Source organism: Schistocerca gregaria, chromosome 2 (assembly GCF_023897955.1).
Source record: "Schistocerca gregaria isolate iqSchGreg1 chromosome 2, iqSchGreg1.2, whole genome shotgun sequence".
In the NCBI taxonomy this organism is placed as follows: Eukaryota; Metazoa; Arthropoda; class Insecta; order Orthoptera; family Acrididae; genus Schistocerca; species Schistocerca gregaria.
The window spans coordinates 833149690-833173581 of NC_064921.1; the positions used below are offsets into that span (position 1 = coordinate 833149690).

The 23892-nt window shown below is 38.9% G+C and overlaps 1 protein-coding gene across 3 annotated transcripts in view; it reads left to right on the forward strand.

Annotated features, from left to right (window-relative positions):
• The window catches only part of LOC126335187 (esterase E4-like), a 126705-nt gene extending 109203 nt beyond the window's left edge, over positions 1-17502 (forward strand). For 2 of the 3 annotated variants that reach the window (XM_049998186.1, XM_049998185.1), the window contains 6 exons: positions 3585-3759; positions 4641-4816; positions 9056-9203; positions 12307-12439; positions 16895-17001; positions 17237-17502. In XM_049998186.1, coding sequence (XP_049854143.1) covers positions 3585-3759; positions 4641-4816; positions 9056-9203; positions 12307-12439; positions 16895-17001; positions 17237-17364 — 867 coding nt within the window. In that variant the 3' untranslated portion in view covers positions 17365-17502. Of the gene's footprint in view, positions 1-3584; positions 3760-4640; positions 4817-9055; positions 9204-12306; positions 12440-16894 lie in introns of all 3 variants that reach the window. The other variant, XM_049998184.1, reaches the window with a different exon arrangement.
• Positions 17503-23892: the final 6390 nt, after the last annotated feature.

Here is a 23892-nt window from a genome sequence, read left to right on the forward strand (position 1 = left end):
TCAAGACACTATCCATGCCACTCAACTGCTCTTCCAAGTCCTTTGCTGTCTCTGACAGAATTACGATGTCATCGGCGAACCTCAACTTTTTTATTTCCTCTCCATGGATTTTAATACCTACTCCAAATTTTTCTTTTGTTTCCTTTAGTGCTTGCTCAATTTACAGATTGGATAACATCAGGGAGAGACTATAACCCTGTCTCACTCTCTTCCCAACCACTGCTTCCCTTTCATGTCCCTCGACTCTTATAACTGCCATCTGGTTTCTGTACAAATTGTAAATAGCCTCTCGCTCCCTGTATTTTACCCCTGCCACCTTCAGAATTTGAAAGAGAGTATTCCAATCAACATTGTCAAAAGCTTTCTCTAAGTCTACAAATGCTAGAAACATAGGTTTGCCCTTCCTTAATCTAGCTTCTAAGATAAGCCGTAGGGTCAGTATTGCCTCATGTGTTCCAACATTTCTACGGAATCCAAACTGATCTTCCCCGAGGTCGGCTTCGACTAGTTTTTCCATTCGTCTGTAAAGAGTTCGCGTTACTATTTTGCAGCTGTGACTTATTGAACTGATAGTTCGGTAATTTTCACATCTGTCAACACCTGCTTTCTTTGGGATTGGAATTATTATATTCTTCTTGAATCTGAGGGTATTTCGCCTGTCTCATACATCTTGCTCACCAGATGGTAGAGTTTTGTCAGGACTGGCTCTTCCAAGGCCGTCAGTAGTTCCAATGGAATGTTGTATACTCCGGGGGCCTTGTTTCGACTCAGGTCTTTCAGTGCTCTGTCAAACTCTACATGCAGTATCATAACTCCCATTTCATCTTCATCTACATCCTCTTCCATTTCCATAATATTGTCCTCAAGTACATCGCCCTTGTATAGACCCTCTATTTACTCCATCCACCTTTCTGCTTTCCCCTCTTTGCTTAGAACTGGGTTTCAATCTGAGCTCTTGATGTTCATACAAGTGGTTCTCTTATCTCCAAAGGTCTCTTTAATTTTCCTGTAGGCAGTATCTATATTACCCCTAGTGAGATAAGCCTCCACATCCTTACATTTGTCCTCTAGCCATCAGTGCTTAGCCATTTTGCACTTCCTGTCGATCTCATTTTTGACACGTCTGTATTCCTTTTTGCCTGCTTCATTTACTGCATTTTTATATTTTCTCCTTTCATCAATTAAATTCAATATTTCTTCTGTTACCCAAGGTTTTCTACTAGCCCTCGTATTTTTACTTACTTGATCCTCTGCTGCCTTCACTACTTCATCCCTCAAAGCTACCCATTCTTCTTCTACTGTATTTCTTTCCCCAATTCCTGTCAATTGCTCTCTTATGCTCTCCCTGAATCTCTGAACAACCTCTGGTTCTTTTAGTTTATCCATGTCCCATCTTCTTAAATTCCCATCTTTTTGCAGTTTCTTCAGTTTTAATCTACAGGTCATAACCAATAGATTGTGGTCAGAGTCCACATCTGCCCCTGGAAATGTCTTACAATTTAAAACCTGGTTCCTAAATCTCTGTCTTAGCATTATATAATCTATCTGATACCTTTTAGTATCTGCAGGCTTCTTCCATGTATACAGCCTTCTTTTGTGATTCTTGAACCAAGTGTTACCTATGATTAAGTTGTGCTCTGTGCAAAATTCTACCAGGCGGCTTCCTCTTTCATTTCTTTGCCCCAGTCCATATTCACCTACTACGTTTCCTTCTCTCCCTTTTCCTACTACCGAATTCCAGTCACCCATGACTATTAAATTTTTTCGTCTCCCTTCACTATCTGAATAATTTCTTTTATTTCATCGTACATTTCTTCAATTTCTTCATCATCTGCAGAGCTAGTTGGCATATAAACTTGTACTACTGTAGTAGGTGTGGGCTTCATATCTATCTTGGCCACAATAATGCGTTCATTATGCTGTTTGTAGTAGCTTACCCGCATTCCTATTTTCTTATTCATTATTAAACCTATTCCTGCATTACCCCTAGTTGATTTTGTGTTTATAACTTTGTAATCACCTGACCAGAAGTCTTGTTCCTCCTGCCACCGAACTTCACCAATTCCCACTATATCTAACTTTAACCTAGCCATTTCCCTTTTTAAATTTTCTAACCTACCTGCCCGGTTAAGGGATCTGACATTCCACGCTCCGATCCGTAGAACGCCAGTTTTCTTTCTCCTGATAACGACATCCTCTTGAGTAGTCCCCGCCCGGAGATCCAAATGGGGGACTATTTTACCTCCAGAATATTTTACCCAAGGGGACGCCATCATCGTTTAATCATACAGTAAAGCTGCATGCCCTCGGGAAAAATTACAGCCGTAGTGTCCCCTTGCTTTCAGCCGTTTGCAGTACCAGCACAGCAAGGCCGTTTTGGTTAGTGTTACAAGGCCAGATCAGTCAATCATCCAGACTGTTGCCCCTGCAACTACTGAAAAGGCTGCTGCCCCTGTTCAGGAACCACATGTTTGTCTGGCTTCTCAACAGATACCCCTCCGTTGTGGTTGCACCTACGGTATGGCTATCTGTATCGCTGAGGCACGCAAGCCTCTCCACCAACGGCAGGGTCCATGGTTCATGGGGGGAGGTTGCACAACATTACGTGAAGCCAAATTTTTGAAGGTTGCAGTTCATCGTTGCTACTGGAATAGGAGTCACAAATGAACAGCATTGAGCATGGGAGTGTTGTAGTGTAGTGGTAAGCACATGAACTTGTTGTGTGGAAAGTTGTGGCTTTCAAACACATGAAGGACAGCGAACTTTTTATTTCTAAATCTAAGCAAAATATTGTAATTATTACTTTTGCAGTTAATTGATTTAGATGTATTTTTTTTATTTTCTAATACTTTGCCACATTATTTTAATTAATGTATTGACAATTTTATTTGCCCTTATTTTTCTTCCTATCATTCTTTTTTCATTTGGAATTTGCCAGTAACACCTATAATCTACAACCAAGTCCCAAACAGGAATGTTCATTGGTTGGTTAAGTGGCAGTTTGTGTAGCCAATGTAAGGATAGTTTCAGGTAACTAATGGATGACCGCGAGAAATTACAGTTCGTTGTTTAGTGCTGAAACTGAAATTTTTCTGTCTTGAGTTTGCTCATAGAAATTAGCTTTAATTGGCATGAATAAAGTGATAGTTCTGCCACAGAATGTTGACCACAAATCGTGAGGTTGTTGTCACAGTTCAGTCAGTGGCCACTTAAAATCAGCAGTTGACAGAGCATCTTGCATTTCCATTGCCATGGCTGCTTCCAACTTTGCTCTACCTTACAAATTAACAGCATTTGTGAAGTGCCCTCTGTGTTTCTGTGTTGCATATAACTGAGTGGTAGCTGGCAACACTGAATGGCAAGCGACAGATGACAACTATCAAATAATTTCAATCAGACTACAGTTGGTTTGCTCAGTTTCAAAGATATTCCTGGTTCTTCTATTCTGTTTCATATACTCAGAAAAGTGATGGCTTTTTTTAAAGGAATGTCTCACAAATAATTACAATGTGCATTGCTTAAAAACAGTGTAAGCCTAAGACAATGCAGTGTAGTTAACTCCTTGTTTTCTATTACTTTTATAGGAATGGGGTTGGGATCCTATGGTTGTATTTGGTGTCATTGTTGAAAAAGATTTTGGAGATGGGGCTGACAGATTCATAACTGTAGATCCCACTGAACAACTACTCTCTGGAGATTTTGCTCAAGTTCCATTGATAACAGGAACCACCAAAGACGAATTCTCCTGGAAAGCTTTGGGTAAGTAATCTGCACTAAGGATTACCTGATATTTCTAAAAAAATAATAATTAAAATTAATTACTGAATAAACATAGAGATCATGTAGAAAAATTTAATGAAATTACATCTCACACAAATGCGTACTAGCAATCATTCTTCCCACACACAGTAAGTAAATGGAACAAGAAGTAATGTTAATTCAGAATATAACAAAAAGTAAATTCTGACACACAATTCACAGTAATTCATAGAGTATAGATGTAAATTTAGGTGACATGGGCAAGAGTAAGAACAATGTTGCATCTTGAGTGTCAACAAAGACTGCTTGGAGCTGGTAGATAGAATGCAAGAAAGAGTTCTGTTCATCAGACTACTACTTAAATTTCATCACATGCAACACTCCATATAATATAGCAAAATTGGTAGTTGTAGTTTGAGCTCATGGATGGCTGTTTGTCTTCACATGGAAAGTGTGGGGTATATCAGATACTGCAATGACACATCATAGTTGAGTGTTGTTATGTGGAATCTTTTTAACCAGTTCTCAATTGGGAACTGAGCTCCATTTCACTGTGTATTCCAAGATGGTATTCATCATTTCAGTAGAAATCCTCATGCAAGATGTCAGGTCAGGTGTTTAGTTAAAGGAGGCTACAGTGGTACTAAAACCGATGTCCACTACAATGTGTCCACAGGTGTATTATCCAGCGATTATGAGTCTGTACAGTATGGTGTTCAAAATTTGCAATTAACAGTTTACTGTTTCAGAACCATTCTTTTAGGGCATTCATTTTTGTTTTTTTAATTTTCAACTTGTGTTTAAGAAAAAAATGGCAGTTAATGCAGACTTAATGTTTGCTAATATGCTTTACCTTAAACTACAATTATTTAATATTTCAGAGATTCTCTACAATGGTCTGGCAGAAAATATGACAGAAAATTATGAGACAGTATTCCCAATTTCATTTATTTATGAGCGAGATACACCACACTCACTAGAAGTCAGCAGAGAGCTGAGGAAGTTTTATCTTCAAGACAAACCAATAACAAATGACTCTGAAACTGGGCTTGGACAAGTAAGTAAGAAACTAGCTACATTCACTGTATTTGTAAGTATATGGCACAACTTATATAAAAATCGCACAAGGGTTTTGTGATGTCCAGTTTACAACTGTTTCACCAACTCAACATTCTGATAAGAGACTTACACTGCAACCATTTTTATTATTTTCTTCATTTACAGGAATGAATGACTAAACAACAATAAAATTTGAGCAACAGTATTTATGTGTATAAAACAAGTAGACTTCAGGATATAATTCTGACACAAAGAAAATAGTAGAGCGGTTAATGTCAAATAATGTCCAGAGAAGTATAACTATGCAGATTTTCACCAACACAGTACCACTATCAGCATTCACACTTTTTGGAGTGTGCTTTGCATTGTTCGTTTTGCAGAGTTGTCCGTGAGTGAGGGTATGCCATAAAGCTTGGGTACAGTAGTAAGCGGTTGATATTAGGCATAAGTAGAGGTTATATTCATGTATGGAGTGGTAATTTACAGGATGAATAGGAATATCTTTATCAAGCAGATGCTGTTTTTGAGGAATTACTTTCTTTGTACATATACGTCAGTGGCAGTTTGAATGCTGTTTCATTTGGAGAAAGACAAGAAATAATGTAATGTTCCAAAAACAGAAATATATAATGATATATTGAGCCAGTATAAGAAAACTTTTTTTATATATTTAAAGTTAGTTGTAACATTGAACTTAAAACACGGAACAGGTAGTACTGTAAATTCTTTAAGACCTTTCTGCAAACTCCAAGAGATTGCCCAAAAAAAATATTAAACACAAAACAGTTAAACAGCTGTGACCAAATTAAACTGTACTTCCTAAGACATGAATTCATTTATTGCAGCCTTACAGTGTTATGAAGCATCTCGAAAAGCTATAAAGTATGCAGTTTGCCAAAGAGGTTATTTTGTTTTGGGATTAGAAAGAGATTTTCTTAGAGAAGATGGCCTTTACTGATGAATCAGCCTTTTATGTTTGTGGAATGGTCATCAGATGTGTCTGAATCTGAGACTCAGCAAATATAAGTGCTGTACAGAATTTGTACCTTCATAATAGGAAATAGGGTGGCTTCCACAATAAACTGTAACACAGAATTGAAACTAATCCCAGAAGAAGAGATTAGTAAATAACCTCTTTTTTAAATGAATTATTCTGCTTCAGCTCTTGAGCAGAATATAAAAATATTTAGAAAATTTTAAATACTATGATGTATGAGAATGATGGCAATACCGATCTGTTGAAGCTAGCCTGTGCATAATTGTACAAAATTAAAATAAAAAGGAAATTACTCATAATATTAACAATATTTATGACAGAAGAGAAGTGACTGTTTGCCGGATACTGAAACAGAATGCATTGAAATTTTTGGGTTGTTCAGTCATGTATTCGACAGCAAAACTAATTGTATAGATTTCAAAATTTCTCAACTATCTTCTTTCGAATTATTTGCATGCAGTGTTCCACAGCTTCTACTTTTTTGAGGATGACATGACATGATTAATCATCAAGCAAATGAAACATGTAAGGTGACATGAATACAGGGTTTTATGTTTACAACAGTATGGATTTTTTCCCCTCCACGGAACCTTCCTCAAAAACATTAGTTACAACAACAACTTATTTGCACAATCTCGCAGATAATGCAACTAATAAGTTTACATACATACAGCGTGTAACAAAATGGTATAGCCAAACTATCAGGACACATTCCTTACACATAGAAGAATAAAATGTGTTATATGGACATGGGCCCAGAAACACTTTATTTACATATTAGAGCTCATTTTCTACTTCTCTTCATAATCAAATAATCACGTGAAACACACAGAAACAGAATGTTCCCTCATTACATGAAACATTTTCTTACACAAAATGTTTAAAATACCATGTTGGTTACATTTAGTTAGAATATACAGTACGCTGTAATTCTTAGGTTCACCACCATGTTGTTGTTCCAATTTAACAAAGGTAATCTTCACTTGCGACTTACTTCATTGCTTCTGTTGGCATGCGACTAATTTCACTGTTCTAGCAGCATCAAGCATGCAGCATGAACTTTTTAGTGTTTATCATGACTTGGTTTCCAGTACAGTGCAATGAAAGTGTATTCTAATGCAGGACTGGCAGCTTCTCATTTTCTGAGCAGATTATTAGATGGTAATAGCCGTATTTAATAAAATGGGACACCTACAGTCATCCTTGTGATGTTATTTATTATATGGCTAACAGTTTCAGTGCTTGTGTACACCATCCTCAGGCCTTAACTGATGCCGAGGGGGTTAACTCCAATCGTACACACGATTCATCAGTGGCCAACATCTATAAACTGATTTTTACAAACTATCTGTAACAACGATGCTGTGTCTCCACATCAACTACTAACTGACTGGCTAATATCCATGGTGCTCAATGTTTGTATCACAATATATTTCCAGAATGATGGTGCTCCAAGAGGAGGACATTTGAAGCAACTGATTGTTGTGTTAGGGATACTTAAGCATACTATTTGCAACTGGGGGAGGCCTACAAGGATTGGGACATTCAACTGGAGAGGACCTTCTCCGTGCAGTTGACAACAACACTAATGTCACCATAAGACAATTAGCTCCAATGAGTATTGCTAGCCAGATGATTGACATGGGAACCTGCTGTATGTATACCACATACAATGTGTGCAGGCACTATCAGCAGTTGTTTTTGTTCCATGGCTACACTTTCGTGAATGTTAATTCAACAATGGATCAACCCTCACCTTATTACAAATGTGCTAATCATGGATGAGGCTTCACTTCATCTTGATCTCAATGCAATTCTCACAATCAGCATGTGTGGGCTATCAAGAATCCTTGTGAAATTGTGCAACTGCATTATCAACAACTTTTGGGCTGGCATTGTTGGTGACAGTTAGAGCCTCAACCCAGGCTCAACAGAGAAACTTATCCATGCTGTGGAAAATGAACTCAAACATGGAAATAAAGTTTTTCTGGACCCACATCCATGTAACACATTTTCTTCCTCTATGTGTGAGGAATGTTCCCTGAAAGCTTGAACATACCTTTCTGCTACATCCTGTAAATAAGTTGACAAAAGATAATCTTCTGATCTAAACTATTCTTTACATTGAAGAATATGTCCTTGCAGCAGATTTTTGGTGATTAATAAAAGTGTTTTTCAAGTCCTTCATCAGTATCTATCAAAACAGGAGGAAAAATATGCATTGAGGACTATAGATGCTAGACGCAATTGTAAAGCAGGTGAAGCACTTCATGAAAAGAGATACATGATGAAGGAAAAGAGACTGTGATAAAAATGAACCAATAATCAAATACGATTTTTGAATATTAGTAACTTACTACCAGAAACTGATAAAACATAATTGAAAAATAAGAAAAAAACAATAAAGTCTTATAACATTCAGAGCTGGGATGCTGATTGAATAAATGTGAGATAAACTGAACAAGAACAGACTATTGATGGGGGATGGGGGGAGATAGGTCAACAGTAAATGAGGAAACAGTCACCATACTTTTAATGGAATTAAAACTGCAAAATGGGAGATAGATTTTAATAAATAGATAACTCAGAATAGTAACAGAAAATGGGAGGGTGCTGTGAAAGAGGATGGAGAACAACAGAGAGCCATTTAGAGTTGGTGAACTGCTTTCCTGATTTCAAACTCTGGTGTTGAGTGGCTGGATCTGAACTACTCATTCGTGAGTCAGGTACCAATGTTCCTGCTGTTATCCTCCCCTGTATGCTCTCTATCAATGTGAAAAAAATCATGAGGAAAATCAAAATATTTATGAACTTCGATTCAAACAGATGATAATACTGAGGATCAAACTTAAATTGAGAATGTTCTAACATAATATGACATTTGTGATACAGAAAATTAGGCAGGTTTGGAGAGACAGGTATACAACTGCACTGGAACAGCTGTAATTGTATCTGATGAAGTTTTCATTAAATTCTTCTAAAATGCAGCAAGATATAAAACATAGTTTTAAATTTTGTCCATTATTTTAGGTAGACTTTATCAGTGATCTGATTTAGTAGCTAAACAATCACATGTTATGTTTTATTGTAATGTAGTTCTACTCCCAGATGAAACTTTTTCAGTGTAACTCCAATCTTGTCAGCTTGTAGTCAAATAAACTGTACTTTGTTTATACTTCTTTAGTTGTGATAGAATTATAATTCTTGTGGTCTATTCTTATTTCTGCTTCACTTTTACAGGCATACTCTGACTCACTTGTCATATTCCCAGTCGATCGCGCTGCCAAGATAGTTGCTCAGAAGAGTTCAGCACCTGTGTATTATTACCACTTCATGTATGCAGGGAGATACAGCTGGGTGTATACACCAGGAACAGAAACACCATATGGTAAACACCTCCCTTCAATGATATATAGGTAGCGATAATGAATATCTATGACAAATTTCTGTCAATAGACAATTTACCAAGTACTTGAAGACTTTGCATGTATTTATAACTTTTTTTTCAAAAGTCTGCAAAATTTCCATTGTTTGATTTTGACTAACAGGTTTTTTTTACATTCCATAACTTTGTGTTATTTACTTTTGTTACTATCTCTAAAGCATTACTCTCCTCAGTGTCTGTTTTTTCTCTTCCTTCAGTTTTTCTTCTTCTTTTTTCCTTACTTTTTTTCCATTGCCTTCCAAACCATGCATGCTCTAATGTGTAACAGGCTTTTTGGAGTGCTTGTCTGCAACTCAGTCGGTCATATTTATAGTAGCAATCTATCCTGTTCTTAATTTTGTTGCTATTCCAATCTGGAGTTTTCATTGTTCAAAAATTAATCTCATGTATCATATATTCTGCTCCCAATAGAATTATTGCAAAACGTACACATAATAATTACAAAATGCTCAATGTTCAGGATACATTCATCAGTGAAGATTTCCAGAACACTTTACACACAGTAAGAAACTATACAACCTACTAATTTCCTGAACGAATTTTCACTCTGCAGTCAAGTGTTTGTAGATTTGAAACTTCCTAGCACATTAAAACTGTGTTCTGGACCAGGACTCAAACCTGTGACCTATCATGGGCAAGTGCTTATCAACTGAGCTACCCAAGCATGACTCATGACCTTCTCTCACAGCTTTACTTCTGTAAGTACCTCATTTCATACCTTCCAAGAAATTCTCCTGCATACCTTGCGAGATGAGCACTCCTGATAGAAGGTGTATTGTGGAGACATGACTTAGCCACAGACTGGGGGATTGTTTCCAGACTGAATTTTTACTCTGCATTGGAGTGTGCACTGATCTGTAACTTCCTGGAAGATTAAAACTCTGTACTGGAATGGGACTCATCTCAGATTTGATACCCAGCCTGGCACGCAGTCTAATCAGCCAGGAAGCTTCAAATCAGTGCGCCCACTACTGCAAAGTGAAAATTCATTCTGGAAACAATCTGCCAGGCTATGGCTAAGCCATGTCTCTGAGGAGCGGTAGTCTCGTAAGGTACGGATGAGAACTTATGTGAAGTTTGGAATGTAGGAGATAATGGCAGAAGTAAAGCTGTGAGTGTGGGCCATGAGCTGTACTTTTGTAACTCAGTTGGTAGAGCACTTGCCTGCAAGAGGCAAAGGTCCTTGGTTTGTGTCCTGCTCTGCCACACAGTGTCAACTTACTAATCTGTCATTTGAAAATTCACTAGACAAAAATTACAACTAACCTTCAGGATGCAAAATTTTAAATACTCCCACAGTCGCTTTGTGTGTGTGTGTGTGTGTGTGTGTGTGTGTGTGTGTGTGTGTGTGTGTGTGTGTGTGAGCGAGCACATGCTCATGCATGTGTGCATCTGTCACCAGAGGAAAGAATTAAGTTCCAAAAGATAGTTTGCTTCCTCTGACGACAGATAATACATATAGACATGCAAAAGGCTATGTAGCTTTTGGAACTATTAGTTCCTTTCTCAAAGAAGAAAGAGGGATACGTCAGGAACACTAGAAAAGCAGGACATTTCATTTGGATCACAGGGTCAGAGGGACCCACCTGCCATGAACACACTGTTGTGAGGACCTATTGTCCTCGCAACTGGTGGGCCCTTCTCATCCTGGAGTGAGGGTGAACTTCTCCAATTTAGCCCTCTTTCTTTCCTGATTAAGAAACTAATAGTTCCGGAAGCTAGGATTTTCTTTTATTATTATTTTTGTCTGTCTTCAGTCATTGCCAGTTTTACTTGCTGGAGGTAAATCCTAGCCAACCATTCTGTCAACTTGTAATGTTATAGGATACATCTACATCTATCATACATTGCATAGTGGAGGATACCTTGCACTATTGCCAATTATTCCATTTCCTGTTCCGCTATTGTAAATGGTGTGAGGGATAAATGAGTATCTACATGCCTTCATATGAGCTCTAATTTCTCTTACCTTGTCTTCAAGGTCCTTCATGAAATCTAAGTTAGTGAGATGTAAGTTGATGGTAGTAGAATCACTCTGCTGCTAGTGACAAAGGGCAGTTCTCTAAACTTCATCAATAGTGTATCACAATGGCCATTTACTCAGTCATCATTTTCTGCAAAGCAGAACATAAAGCAGAAGATACAGAATGTGGAGCACATCATTTCACACATTATCAGAAAAACTCTATCTTGGAAGTATCTACTTCAAATTTTTTAGCTACAGAAAAACTGAAATCTTAAATGCTCTTTATGGCAGAACTCAGGATGATATGAATGAGTCCCTTGTGTCTAATCTCAGAAGCATGGCACACATATGTAAAAAAGAGGGCACATACGGAGAAGAGAGGTCACACATAACTTTACAGAAGGAACTGATGTCACACAAATCTTCAATAAGCCCTCTTATTCTCTACACACAAACATCAAGGGTTGAATTCTAAGTTCGATCCAGGAATTTTCCTATCCCTTATATCCTGTGTTCTTGTAGATATTGTAAATAGAGAAGGTTTGACTTTGTTGATGGAGCGACAACCGTACCTCTGCTTGCTCCATTTTATCGCTATCAAAGTGCAGTCCTCAAAGGTGTTATTTAATTTTTGGAAACAGATAAAAGTCGTAAGGCACCAAGTCAGGGCTGTATGTAGGATGATCAATGAGAGTGAACCCAAGGCATAATATTGTTACATTCCGTCCTGGATTTTTCATTGTTCAATTCTGTTTCTTGAACTTCTATAAAATGTCTGCTTAATGTTATCTTTAAAGTTCAATTTTGTTTACTATAGGGATGTTGTTCACTTTAAGTCGGTAGGATTACAACAGTAAAGTAACTGAATTACTCTAACATTTTCAAGTTAACTATTGTACTTTTCCTGTTTATCTATAGTATTTTATTCATTTTACATTCAGTCAATAGCAGGACAGAAGCTTTTCGGTTTTGTTAGAAGTAAAATGCATATAACAGCTATGACAACAATATTATAGAACATTCTTCATATTCTATTTACAATCAATTTCTAATTAATGATTTCCTTTCTTCCTCTGACAGGTGTTTCACATCATGATGACCTCATTTATTTGTTCTACATCTCAGCAATGTTCCCAGAATTTGTTAAAACTGATCCTGAATACACAACAGTTAAAAGAATGACAAAAATGTGGGCAAACTTCATCAAACATGGGTGAGTTGCTCAATTCATAGATGCAGAAGCTGATATTTTGTACATAGTTCATCTGAAGAAAATGTGCAGTTTTATAATTAGCTGGATTATGGTGGAAAGTATTTATTATGACTTCTTATAACTTGGAACAAATATATATATGTTGTTGTCATTGTGGTCTTCAGTTCACAGACTGGTTTGATGCAGCTCTCCATGCTACTCTATCCTGTGCAAGCTCCTTTATCTCCAAGTAACTACTGCAACTTTCATCCTTCTGAATCTGCTTAGTGTATTCATCCCTTGGTCTCTCCCTCTATGATGTTTACCCTCCATGTTTCCCTCCAATACTAAATTGGTGATCCCTTGATGCCTCAGGATGTGTCCTACCAACCGATCCCTTCTTCTAGTCAAGTTGTGCCATAAATTCCTCTTCTTCCCAATTCTATTCAATACCTCCTCATTTGTTATGTGATTTACCCATCTAATCTTTAGCATTCTTCTATAGCACCACATTTAGAAAGCTTCTTTTCTCTTCTTGTCTAAACTATTTATTGTCCAGGTTTCACTTCCATACATGGCTACACATCATACAAATACTTTCAGAAAAGACTTCCTGACACTTTCTATACTCGATGTTAACAGATTTCTCTTCTTCATAAATGCTTTCCTTGCCATTGCCAGGCAACATTTTTTATCCTCTCTACTTCGACCATCATCAGTTATTTTGCTCCCCAAATAGAAAAACTCATTTACTACTTTAAGTGTCTCATTTCCTAATCTAAATCCCTCAGCATCACTTGATTTAATTTGACTACATTCCATTATCCTCGTTTTGCTTTTGTTGATGTTCATCTTATATACTCATTTAAAGACACTGTCCATTCTGTTCAACTGCTCTTCCAGGTCCTTTGCTGTCTCTGCCAACCTCATCGGCAAACCTCGAAGTTTTTATTTCTTCTCCTTGGATTTTAATACCTACTCCAAATTTTGTTTTGTTTCCTTTACTGCTCGCTCAATATACAGATTGAATAACATCAGGGAGAGACTACAACCCTGTCTCACTCCCTTCCCAACCATTGCTTTCCTTTTACTGTCCCGGACTCTTATAACTGCTGTCTGGTATCTGTACAAATTGTAAATAGTGTTTTGCTCCCTGTATTTGATCCCTGCCACCTTCAGAATTTGAAAGAGAGTATTCCAGTCAACATTGTCAAAAGCTTTCTCTAAGTCTACAAATGCTAGAAAATGTAGATTTGCCTTTCCTTAATCTATCTTCTAAGATAAGTCGTAGGGTCAGTATTGCTGCACGTGTTCCAACATTTCTATGGAATTCAAACTGATCCTTCCTGAGGTCGGCTTCTACCAGTTTTTCCATTCATCTGTAAAAAATCCGTGTTAGTATTTTCAGCCGTGGCTTATTAAACTGATAGTTCGTTAATTTTAACACATGTATGTATGTTACAAAGTCAGTATTCTTGATCTACCTTTGAAGTGCTTCTACAAGTTTAACTTTCACTTACAGAATAATTTATTGGTTTATTCTTTTTCTATGGACAAAGAGTAACAATTTTCAGCTGTTTTTATTAGGATGTTATATATTTTTTTGACATCCTGTCTATGTTTCTGATAAATTTATCGTCACTTTCTATTACTTCAAAAGCTACTTTCAACGATTTAAAAGCCTATCTGCAATGTTTTTAGGTCATTCTGGTGTAGGCACAAATAGTATTAAACAGTATAGCTGTTGATTAATCATGTCCTAGAGGTGTCAGGTAATTACCTTGCCGTGTGAAGGTGCACGTTAAGAAAACAATGGTATATTTCAACATGATAACACTGCCCACTTAAATGGAAAACTTTTATTGAAATTGGAATCTAATGAGCTGCTTGCTACAATGTTATCTAGTATAAAGTTAAAAGATTAGTACAGTTTGTATGGAAAAATAACATGACATGTCACACTGGGTTTCCAGAAAAGAAAGACATTCCGTATGAACAGACTGAAGCAGAGAAATCAAATGACAGGAAACCAAGGCATCAATCGTGAAGGAAGGAAGGAAAGGCCTGAATCTGAGATGAGATGTTAAAAGAACATTGTTAGTTGCGAGATTAGTTACGTGAAAAATGGTATTTGACTGCCAGAAGCACATAGTACTCTCTTTCTCTCTTTTTTCATTTGATGTATCTTCACTCTTTATGGTCCAGTAAATAAATGAGAAAATTCAAGTTACATCATAGTTCAGATTGTATGACAACATGTTGCACTTTAACCCTCCAGCAGGTGCACCTATGTACAAAGTGCGCCAACTATAAACAACATTGTCTTGTACTGTTCCATTGCGAGACCACATCTATTCCTTCAGTATTGCTTCAGCTAACACAGTGATAAGCTGTCTTATGTCCCAGGGAGCATCAGTAATATACGCTGAAGAACCAAAGAAACTGGTACAGACATGTGTGTTCAAAGGCAGAATACGGCACTGTGTTCGTTAGTGCCTATATAAGACAACAAGTGTCTGGAGCAGTTATTAGATCGGTTACTGCTGCTACAATGGCAAGTTATAAAGGTTTAAGTGAGTTTGAATGTGGTGTTATAGTCACCACACGTGTGATGGGGCACAGCATCTCCGAGGCAGCGATGAAGTGGGATTTTCCCATACGACCATTTCACAAGCATACCACGAAGGTAAGCAATCTGGTAAAACATAAAATCTTTGACATCAGTGTGGCTGGAAAAAAGATCCTGCAAGGGCTAGAAAAAAGATCCTGCAAGAACGGGACCAACAACGACTGAAATGGATCATGATGGAAGTGAAACCCTTCTGCAAATTGCTGCAGATTGCAATGCTGAGCAGCCCACATGTCCAGAATTGCTACATAGTGGCTCCAGGAACACTATTCTTCAGAGCTTAAACACTTTCACTGGCCACCAAACTCCCTAGATATGAACATTATTGAGCATATCTGGGATGCCTTTCAACATGCTGTTTAGAAGAGATCTCCACACCTCCGTGCTCTTACGGATTTATGGACAGCCCTGCAGGATTCATGGTGTCAATTCCCTCCAGCACTACTTCAGACATTAGTCGAGTCCATACCATGTCATGTTGCAGCACTTCTGTGTGCTAGCAGGGGCCCTGCAAGATATTCAACAGGTGTACCAGTTTCTTTGGCTTCTTAGTGTAAAACAGCGAGCTAGGTGAGAAAAAAATGTACAATTCATACAAGAAAATGACCCAGATTACAAGGTAGCAATACAGTCTCACAATGAAGCAGTTCTCAATGAGATAATTAGTAAAAGAATAAGCATTTAGATGGGATCTGATGCAGTTGTGCTGTTTTATGCTTCAATGCTTCAAGAGGGTCATTATTGTGGGGTAACACTTGTAAGCGGCAATAGAGTGATATAACGAAAGTTTATTTTGTTATTTACTTGAACAGTGCTTTAGCTCATATAATGTAATTTCATTTTATTGCTGTTTTATTAAACTGTGATTTTTCACATACATGTTCACCTTGCTAATATAAAGACAGTTATTCTTTACATTTGTATAAAGTACACTGTGCAGCTGCTCATGTTACGAAAAATGGCGCGTCCACTCGAGAGTTAATAGAGTAGCTAAAACTGAGCAAAGCCCCAGGACCAAGTGAAGTCTCTATTAGGATCTCTGCAGATTTTTCAGGAGTATTGGCTGTCCATTGACCAAATAACTCTTTACAGTATTTAGAAGAGCACAGGTGTCACAGCATTTTGAAGACTACACATGTCACAGCAATGTACAAAACAAGACGGAAAAGCTGATCCATGGTACTACCATTTTACATCATTCACACTCCACACCTACTGAGCAAGGTGGCAAAGCAGTAAGGCATGGCATATACTTGGGAGGACAACGTTTCCAGCCACGATCTGGCCATCCAGATTTAGGTTTCCTGTGATTTCCGCAAATTGCTTAAAGCAAATGCTGGGATGATTCCTCTGAAAGGGCATAGTCAATTTATTTGCCCGACCTTCCAAAATCTGAGCTTGTACTTCGTCTCTTAATGATATGTTAGACATTTAACAATAATCTTCCTTCCTCTCACATTCAACTCCCACCGAGATGGTAAAAATGAAATTAGGGGACTAGCAGCTTACACAGAGATAATTGTTCACATGTATGGACTGTGACTGTAACAGGAAGAAACTTTAATGAATATTACAATAAAAAGTATTTGGTGCCACACAGTGTATAGCATATTCTAGAGCATACTATACTCTAAATTATAGATGTAGATGTACATTGGCAGTTGGTATGAAGAAGGAAATGACGTATGGCCACTGTTCAATATGCTAATTGGTTTACATTTATGCAACATTTTTATTGACTGTTAAAATAACTTTTTAAAAACATATTGTAACATTTTTGTTCCTTGTAGTATTGATAGTATAATGTAACTACAATTACATAAAACTTCTTGTGTTTATTGTTAAAGGAATCCCACATCAGAGAAAACGGACCTCGTTAATGTCGATTGGAAAACACTTGATCTTTCAAATCCAGCATACCTGGAGATTGGCTCAGACCTGACGATGAAGCAAGGCTTGTACTACCAGGAACGCATGCAACTTTGGGACCGGCTGTTCCCTCTGCCCACCAGCACATCTGGAGCCAGGAGGAAGTCCAAACGTGTCCAGAAACATCAAAGCCAACGCAGACACAGTCTTTAATTTAGACAAGTTATTACTGCAGTAATAAAGGACATTGCAACTACATTAAAACAGAATTCACACTCTTTGTATGACTTAATCTAGCACTGCACCACTGTACAAGCAAGGCTTGTACTACCAGGAACGCATGCAACTTTGGGACCGGCTGTTCCCTCTGCCCACCAGCACATCTGGAGCCAGGAGGAAGTCCAAACGTGTCCAGAAACATCAAAGCCAACGCAGACACAGTCTTTAATTTAGACAAGTTATTACTGCAGTAATAAAGGACATTGCAACTACATTAAAACAGAATTCACACTCTTTGTATGACTTAATCTAGCACTGCACCACTGTACAAGTTGATACAAGAATTAAATATATTAGATTATTTTTATTACTTTATATTCATTTATATACAGTGTTTCTGCAAAGAACATATGAGTACAGAAGGTGTATTTTCTACAGACACTATCAGAATGTGCAGAGAGAAAATTAGCCTAAAATATCAACTTAAAATGACAAACTGGCTGGTTTTTTTCTTTTTTCATGACAAAAATGTCTTGTAACTAACAATGTTAACACATGCAGAAACTAGAACTATAACCAATTTGTCATACTCAACATTCTGATGGGTCAGGCTTTGCCTCAAAGTAGGAAAATAAGGATATATGTGGCCAAAACATGTGTCTTAGAGTTTATTGACCGTTCTACAAGGTGCAGTCAAATGGAAAGGTAATATCCATGTACAGGCATTATTCCTGGCTGTTGAGGCACTTATCCCACCTTGGCACAAGATTATGAATATCCTGGAAGAAGAACTTCTGAGGTTGAGCACGGATTCACTCTGTCACAGCTTGCTGCAGTTCTTCATCCGATCCATGGTGGTCCCACCTGAGATGTTTCTTGAGTGGGCCAAAACCATGAAAATCACAGGGACGCAAGTCAGGACTTTATGCGTGGTGGTCTAGCACTTCCCAATTACATAACGTGAAAAGATCCTATGTATGTTTGGCAACAAAGAGGATGTGAATTGTAATGCAAGAAGATAACACACTTCGAGAGGTTACCTGGCATTTATTCTTGATTGATAATTACAGCTGATGAAGAAGATCACAGTATTTGTTGGCATTTATTGGTTGTCGTTTGTGGAGGAACTCCACATCAGAGGCCCCTGCTCATCGAAGAACATAGTCAATGTGACCTTAGCTGCTGAAGCTATTAAACATATTTTCTTTGGTTTAGGTGAATCTGCTTGCTTTCACTGCACACACTCACATTTGTATTCTGGCTGAAACAGTGGGTATATGGATACATCTCCGGCAATGACCTTGGAAAGAAATAATCATTCTCCTCCTGATATTGCACCAAATGGTTCAGTGACATTACCATTCTGTTGCGTTGTTGTTCCTCGGACAAACATTTGGGGACCCATTGAGCACAAACCTTCCATTAACCAAGTGTATTGTGCACAATGACGTGCATACTGTGATGGGACACATTTACTTGACCACTAATAGTGTCCAATGCAACCCATCTACCAGTCTGAACGCAACTGTCAATAGCAGCAACTATCTCATCACGAATACGATTTGTCACCTGCCTGGGTCGTGCATTATCCATCAGTGTCTTTCTGACAAACACACACACACACACACACACACACACACACACACACACACACACACACAAATTCCAACACCACTTATGCACCGTTTTGTCTGAAACACACTTTGCACCAAATACACCTCCATTTTTCTGTTTATGACCATTGGATGGACACCTTCCCCACAAAGGAAGTGTACCACACTCTGCTGTTCTTCCTTGGTAACTTTCATCATTGGCACCTCCACGGGTGTGTCACATGGCATCACATCTTAACTGAGGGAGAGAAAGGAACAGTGACAAGTAACCAAACTCTGCTAATGTGTCACACTATGCCTGAGAACAAAACCTTTTCATTAGACTGAAACCTATATGTGCAAAATATTTTACACTGGAAGACACTGATATGCAATATAAGCAAGCAACCATCATTGATAATCACTTGAAATAATTATGTTCTCAGTTTACTTTATACTGCCATTTTCTCAAGCGAATAAGATCATGAAACTAGGACAGTTTTTACAAATTTAATTATTGTCAACAAAAAGAATTAAAAATGAGGTAAATATGATTTCTGCTGAACAATTTTTTTGGTAAGAAAGCACTGCTTTCCCGCGCCCCCTACACACACAAAAATAAGTAATAAGATTATAGGAAAGTATGCAGGCGATCTGTCTTGCCAAGAAACATCCAAGCACACAATATCTGGCAACTAAGTAATAAATGATGACAAGCTATTCTGCAATCTGGAAAGAGTTTTATCACAAGCATGTATGTATAATAACATGGTTTCTTGACACACAAAAAAATTGTCCCTTCTAAAAATAAATAGATTGCTTGTCATGGGAAACTAGTTCCTCAGGCCATTACTGATATGTTCAACCAGAACAGATACCTTCCACGTAGAAGGCTCAGTTTGGCTCGTGTATAAGTCATTTTCAGTTACACCACCGAAAATATTATATTTACTCATCAAGCAGAGAATATACATTTTTGAATACTGTCAATGAAATATCAAAAGGCAGCAGTTTTAAGGTGGGAGAATGAAGAATGTGATGAGATACAATGTTGATGCAGCATTGGATCCCCCAAATTCTTTCCACCAATAATGGTATTCATTCCTATTGATCCACTTCCTCCCTCACCATCACACACTTTAGCATTTTATTTTCCACACAGACCACTGATCCTCAACTTAACTGATCTCCCCTCCCCCTCTCTTCCTTTATCCCAACACATACATACTCATATACCTCATCCGTTCCTTTTCTCCCATGTTTCTGTATGTTTTTAATGTAATTGTGCATATTTTATGTTGTTTCACACAATTTTGCATATCTGTGCCTGTTTTTGTGTGCCTTTCCTCTTATCCAGCTCCCCTCACAACCATCTAACATTTTATTTTGCCCATTTCTGTGACGTTACTGTTTCCCCTATGTCATCTCTACTCTGAATCCCACCTCTCCTTTCACAGTTGTCGTCACCTTTTCAGATTGAAAAACCTGGTACTCCAAAAAAGCATCTCCATGTGTAGGCATCTCAGAACCACCTCTGCTCCCTGTGCAAGGTACTACTGCTACTGTGCAATCCCTACCACATACATCATATATCTGAAATTGAATCCCGTGCTCTCCAGCACCTGGAGGAGCGTTCCAGACACCCTCTCCATAAGTTATCCAACCTGCTGCCATCCCACTGTCGCCTCAGGGCACCACTATCCAATCCCTATCTTACCCACAGCATTCCTCCTTGTCAACCCTTCAATCACACAAAGCCTGCCTAGCTGACCTTTCAAACTTGCCACATCTCTCAAAAAACTCTAATGAAACTCTACAAATCCAGAGTTGAAACATTCCCATAAAACTGTTGTTAACCTTTCCACCAAAACCCTGAGCCTCAAAGAAGTTTCAGTCCTATCCAAAAGCCTCACCTTTAGCCCTACAGCCAAATTTAACCATGTTTGACTTGTCAAAGACCTACTCTCCTTCTTCCAATCCCTGCAGTGGAGACACTTCTTTGCCACAAATTCCTCCAATCAAAGCCAACCTATCCCAACACTGAACCCCACCTCTCCCACTTCAGACCACAATCCAACTGTTATCTCCTCCACCTCACCCCCTGCTGGTCACCTTCCAGGAATTCCTTGACACCACTATCCTCCTCCAGATCCTTCCTCATAACACCAACCTTTCAATAGAAGAGAGGACAGCCATACACAACCTCAAAACAAATCCTGACCTTATCATCCTTTGTGCAGACAAATGTTCCACCACTGTTGTTATGAATCATAGTGACTACCTGGCAAAAGGCCTCTGCCAATTATGTGACTCCTCCACTTACAAACTCTGCCAGTGATCCACCCCAAAAGTCCAACATAACCCCCAATGCCTGCTTAGCACCTTAGGCCCTTCCTAGAACCTCTCCCCTAAATCCACTTCCCTCCACACCTCTATGACACTCTGCACATCTGCCCTCTACATGCTACCCAAAACCCACAAAGCGAACAATTCTGGACACCCCACTATGATAGGTTATTCTGCCCCCACTGAAATACTTTTGGCCATCATTGATCAACACCTCCAACCAACGGCCTGTAATCTAGCCTCCTGTCTCAAAGATGCCAACCACTCTTTGACCTCCTTGGATCCCTACTCATCACTGTTGACACTACCTCCCTATACACCAACATCCCTCTTGCCCATGGTTCTACCACTACTGAACACTACCTTTCCCAATGTCCTTCAGACTCCATACCCACTACCTCATTCCTCACACCATACTAACTTTATCCTAACTCACAACTATTTCTCCTTTGAGGGGAAGTTATACAAACAAATGTGCAGCACAGTCATGGGCATTGCGTGGCACCTTCCTATGCCAACTAGAGGAGACCTTCCTAGCCTCCCAAAATGTGTGACTTCTAGTCTGGTTCAGGCTCACAGGTGATATCTTCATGATGTGGACTCAGGGCCAAGACACCCTACCTTCACTCCTTCACAGTCTCAACTCTTTCTCTCTCATCTGCTTCACTTGCTCCTCCTCAAAGCTGCATGCAACCTTCCTGAATATTGACCTCTTCCTCTCTGACGGCCCCATCCACACATCTGTCCACATAAAACCCACCAACCACCAACAGTATCTCCATTTCAACAGCTGTCATTCCTTCCACACCAAAAAAATCCCTCCCGCACAATCTGGCCACCTGAGGAGGGTGTATCTGCTGTGACAAAAAATCCCTTGCCCAGTACGCTGAGGGTCTCACCAACGCCTTCACAGATAGGGACTACCCCGGATCCAGTTCACTAACAGGTCTCCTATGCCACTTCCCCTCATACCCCAAATCCTTCCACCACCCTGAGGAACCAAACACAAAGGAATGCCTCCTTCATTACCCAATACTAACTTGGGCTGGAACAACTGAATCAGATTCGTTGCCAGGGCTTTGATTACCTATCATCACGCCCTGGAATGAAAGGCATTCTACCCAAGATCCTCCACACCACTCTTCTAAAGTGGTATTCTGTTGCCGACCCAACTCCACATCCCAGTCCTTCCTTATCCCAACACCCTGTCACAGGGATCGTGCAAGACCTGTCCAATCCACTCACCCAGCACCTCTTATTTCAATTTTGTCATAGGCTTATCCTACCCCACCAGAGGCTGGGCTATATGTGAAAGTAGCCATGTCATATAGGTATGACATGTCATATTGGTATGACTACCAACCAGCTGAACACCAGGATGAATGGCCACTGCCAACTGTCGCGAAGGGCAAAGTAGACTGCCCAGTGGCACCACATGCAGCTCAACATAACAAGCTTGACTTCAACCGCTGCTTCACTACCCAAGCCCATCTGGATCCCCTTCCACCACCTGCTTTTCTGAGCTGCGCATATGGGAGTTATCCTTACAACGCATTCTCCGTTCTCGAAATTATCCCCGCCTCAACCTACGGTAACATACCATCCCCATACCCTCCACCCAATGCACCTGCCCATCTTTCCCTGCTCCTGTCCTTTTTTGCTCCCTGTTCCACCTCCCCCCCCCCCTCTCTACCCCACAGCCTCCTAGCACTGCACCTGTTGGCAATCTAGTCTCTGCACACTCCGCCAGACAGCATTTTTCTCTTCCCTCACCCATACACCACTGCCTCTTCCCTGTTCTCTCTAGATTCCTGCTTCCATTGTATGTGACAGTTGCATTCCAATTTGAGCTGCCAAAGATGTCAGTTAACATGTGCATGAGGTGTGCTTGCTTGTGTGAATTAATATGTGCGGATGTATATGTGTGTGTTTCCTTTTCTGATGAAGGCTGTGGCCAAAAGCTAATGTATAAGTGTCTGTTAGTTGTGTCTGTCTGCAACTTAACATGTCATTTTTACAGTAAGCAGCAATCAATCTTTTCCTTACAATCAATCTTTTCCTTACATTGCAGATAAAATGTTTTATTGAATAGAATTGATTCAAAGCTACTACTCCCTAAATATGAACAAAACCTTAACACACTATCAACAGACTCCACTCTTAAGGAAAAGTCAATCACCATGACACATTATTACTTAAAACACTAGAAGAATGCTTTTGTCATACATTCAATTATGTCTAATTATTACAAAGATAAATACAGTGCCCTTCTTCAATCAAACAAGTGTTTACATTCATCCCAAGTCATTTATATGTCTGTGACTCCTAATACTCCTTTACCGATGATTAACATTCAAGCTATTTTATTACAGAATAACTCAATTACATAAAATAGGGTAATAAAATGTATGGCAGTGTGCCTAGGTATAAGACCTGGGAGTTGTCATAAGAAGTAATGGTTCCAAACATCCAAATAATGAAGATGCAAATGCTATATGGAGGCTGAAAAGTTGTGTACAAATGGGTAATGGCAGATTGGACTGGTCCAGGTTAGAGAGAGGAGTGCAACAGGGCAATTCACTTTGCCCATTACTTGTTATTGCACTTGTGGATGTGATTATAATGACAGTCAAGGAATAGGTACAGGGAGGATTAGATGAATGGAACACCAAATTTAAAGAGTAGCAGTTGACAGTAAGCAACAAGAGGCAAAACTGTAGCAATGAGTATGAGTAGGACACTTGCCTAGTGCAACCTGACACTATGTGGAGAGAAAATTGAATGTGTGGTAGCTCTCAGTTAGCCGGGAAGTACAATAT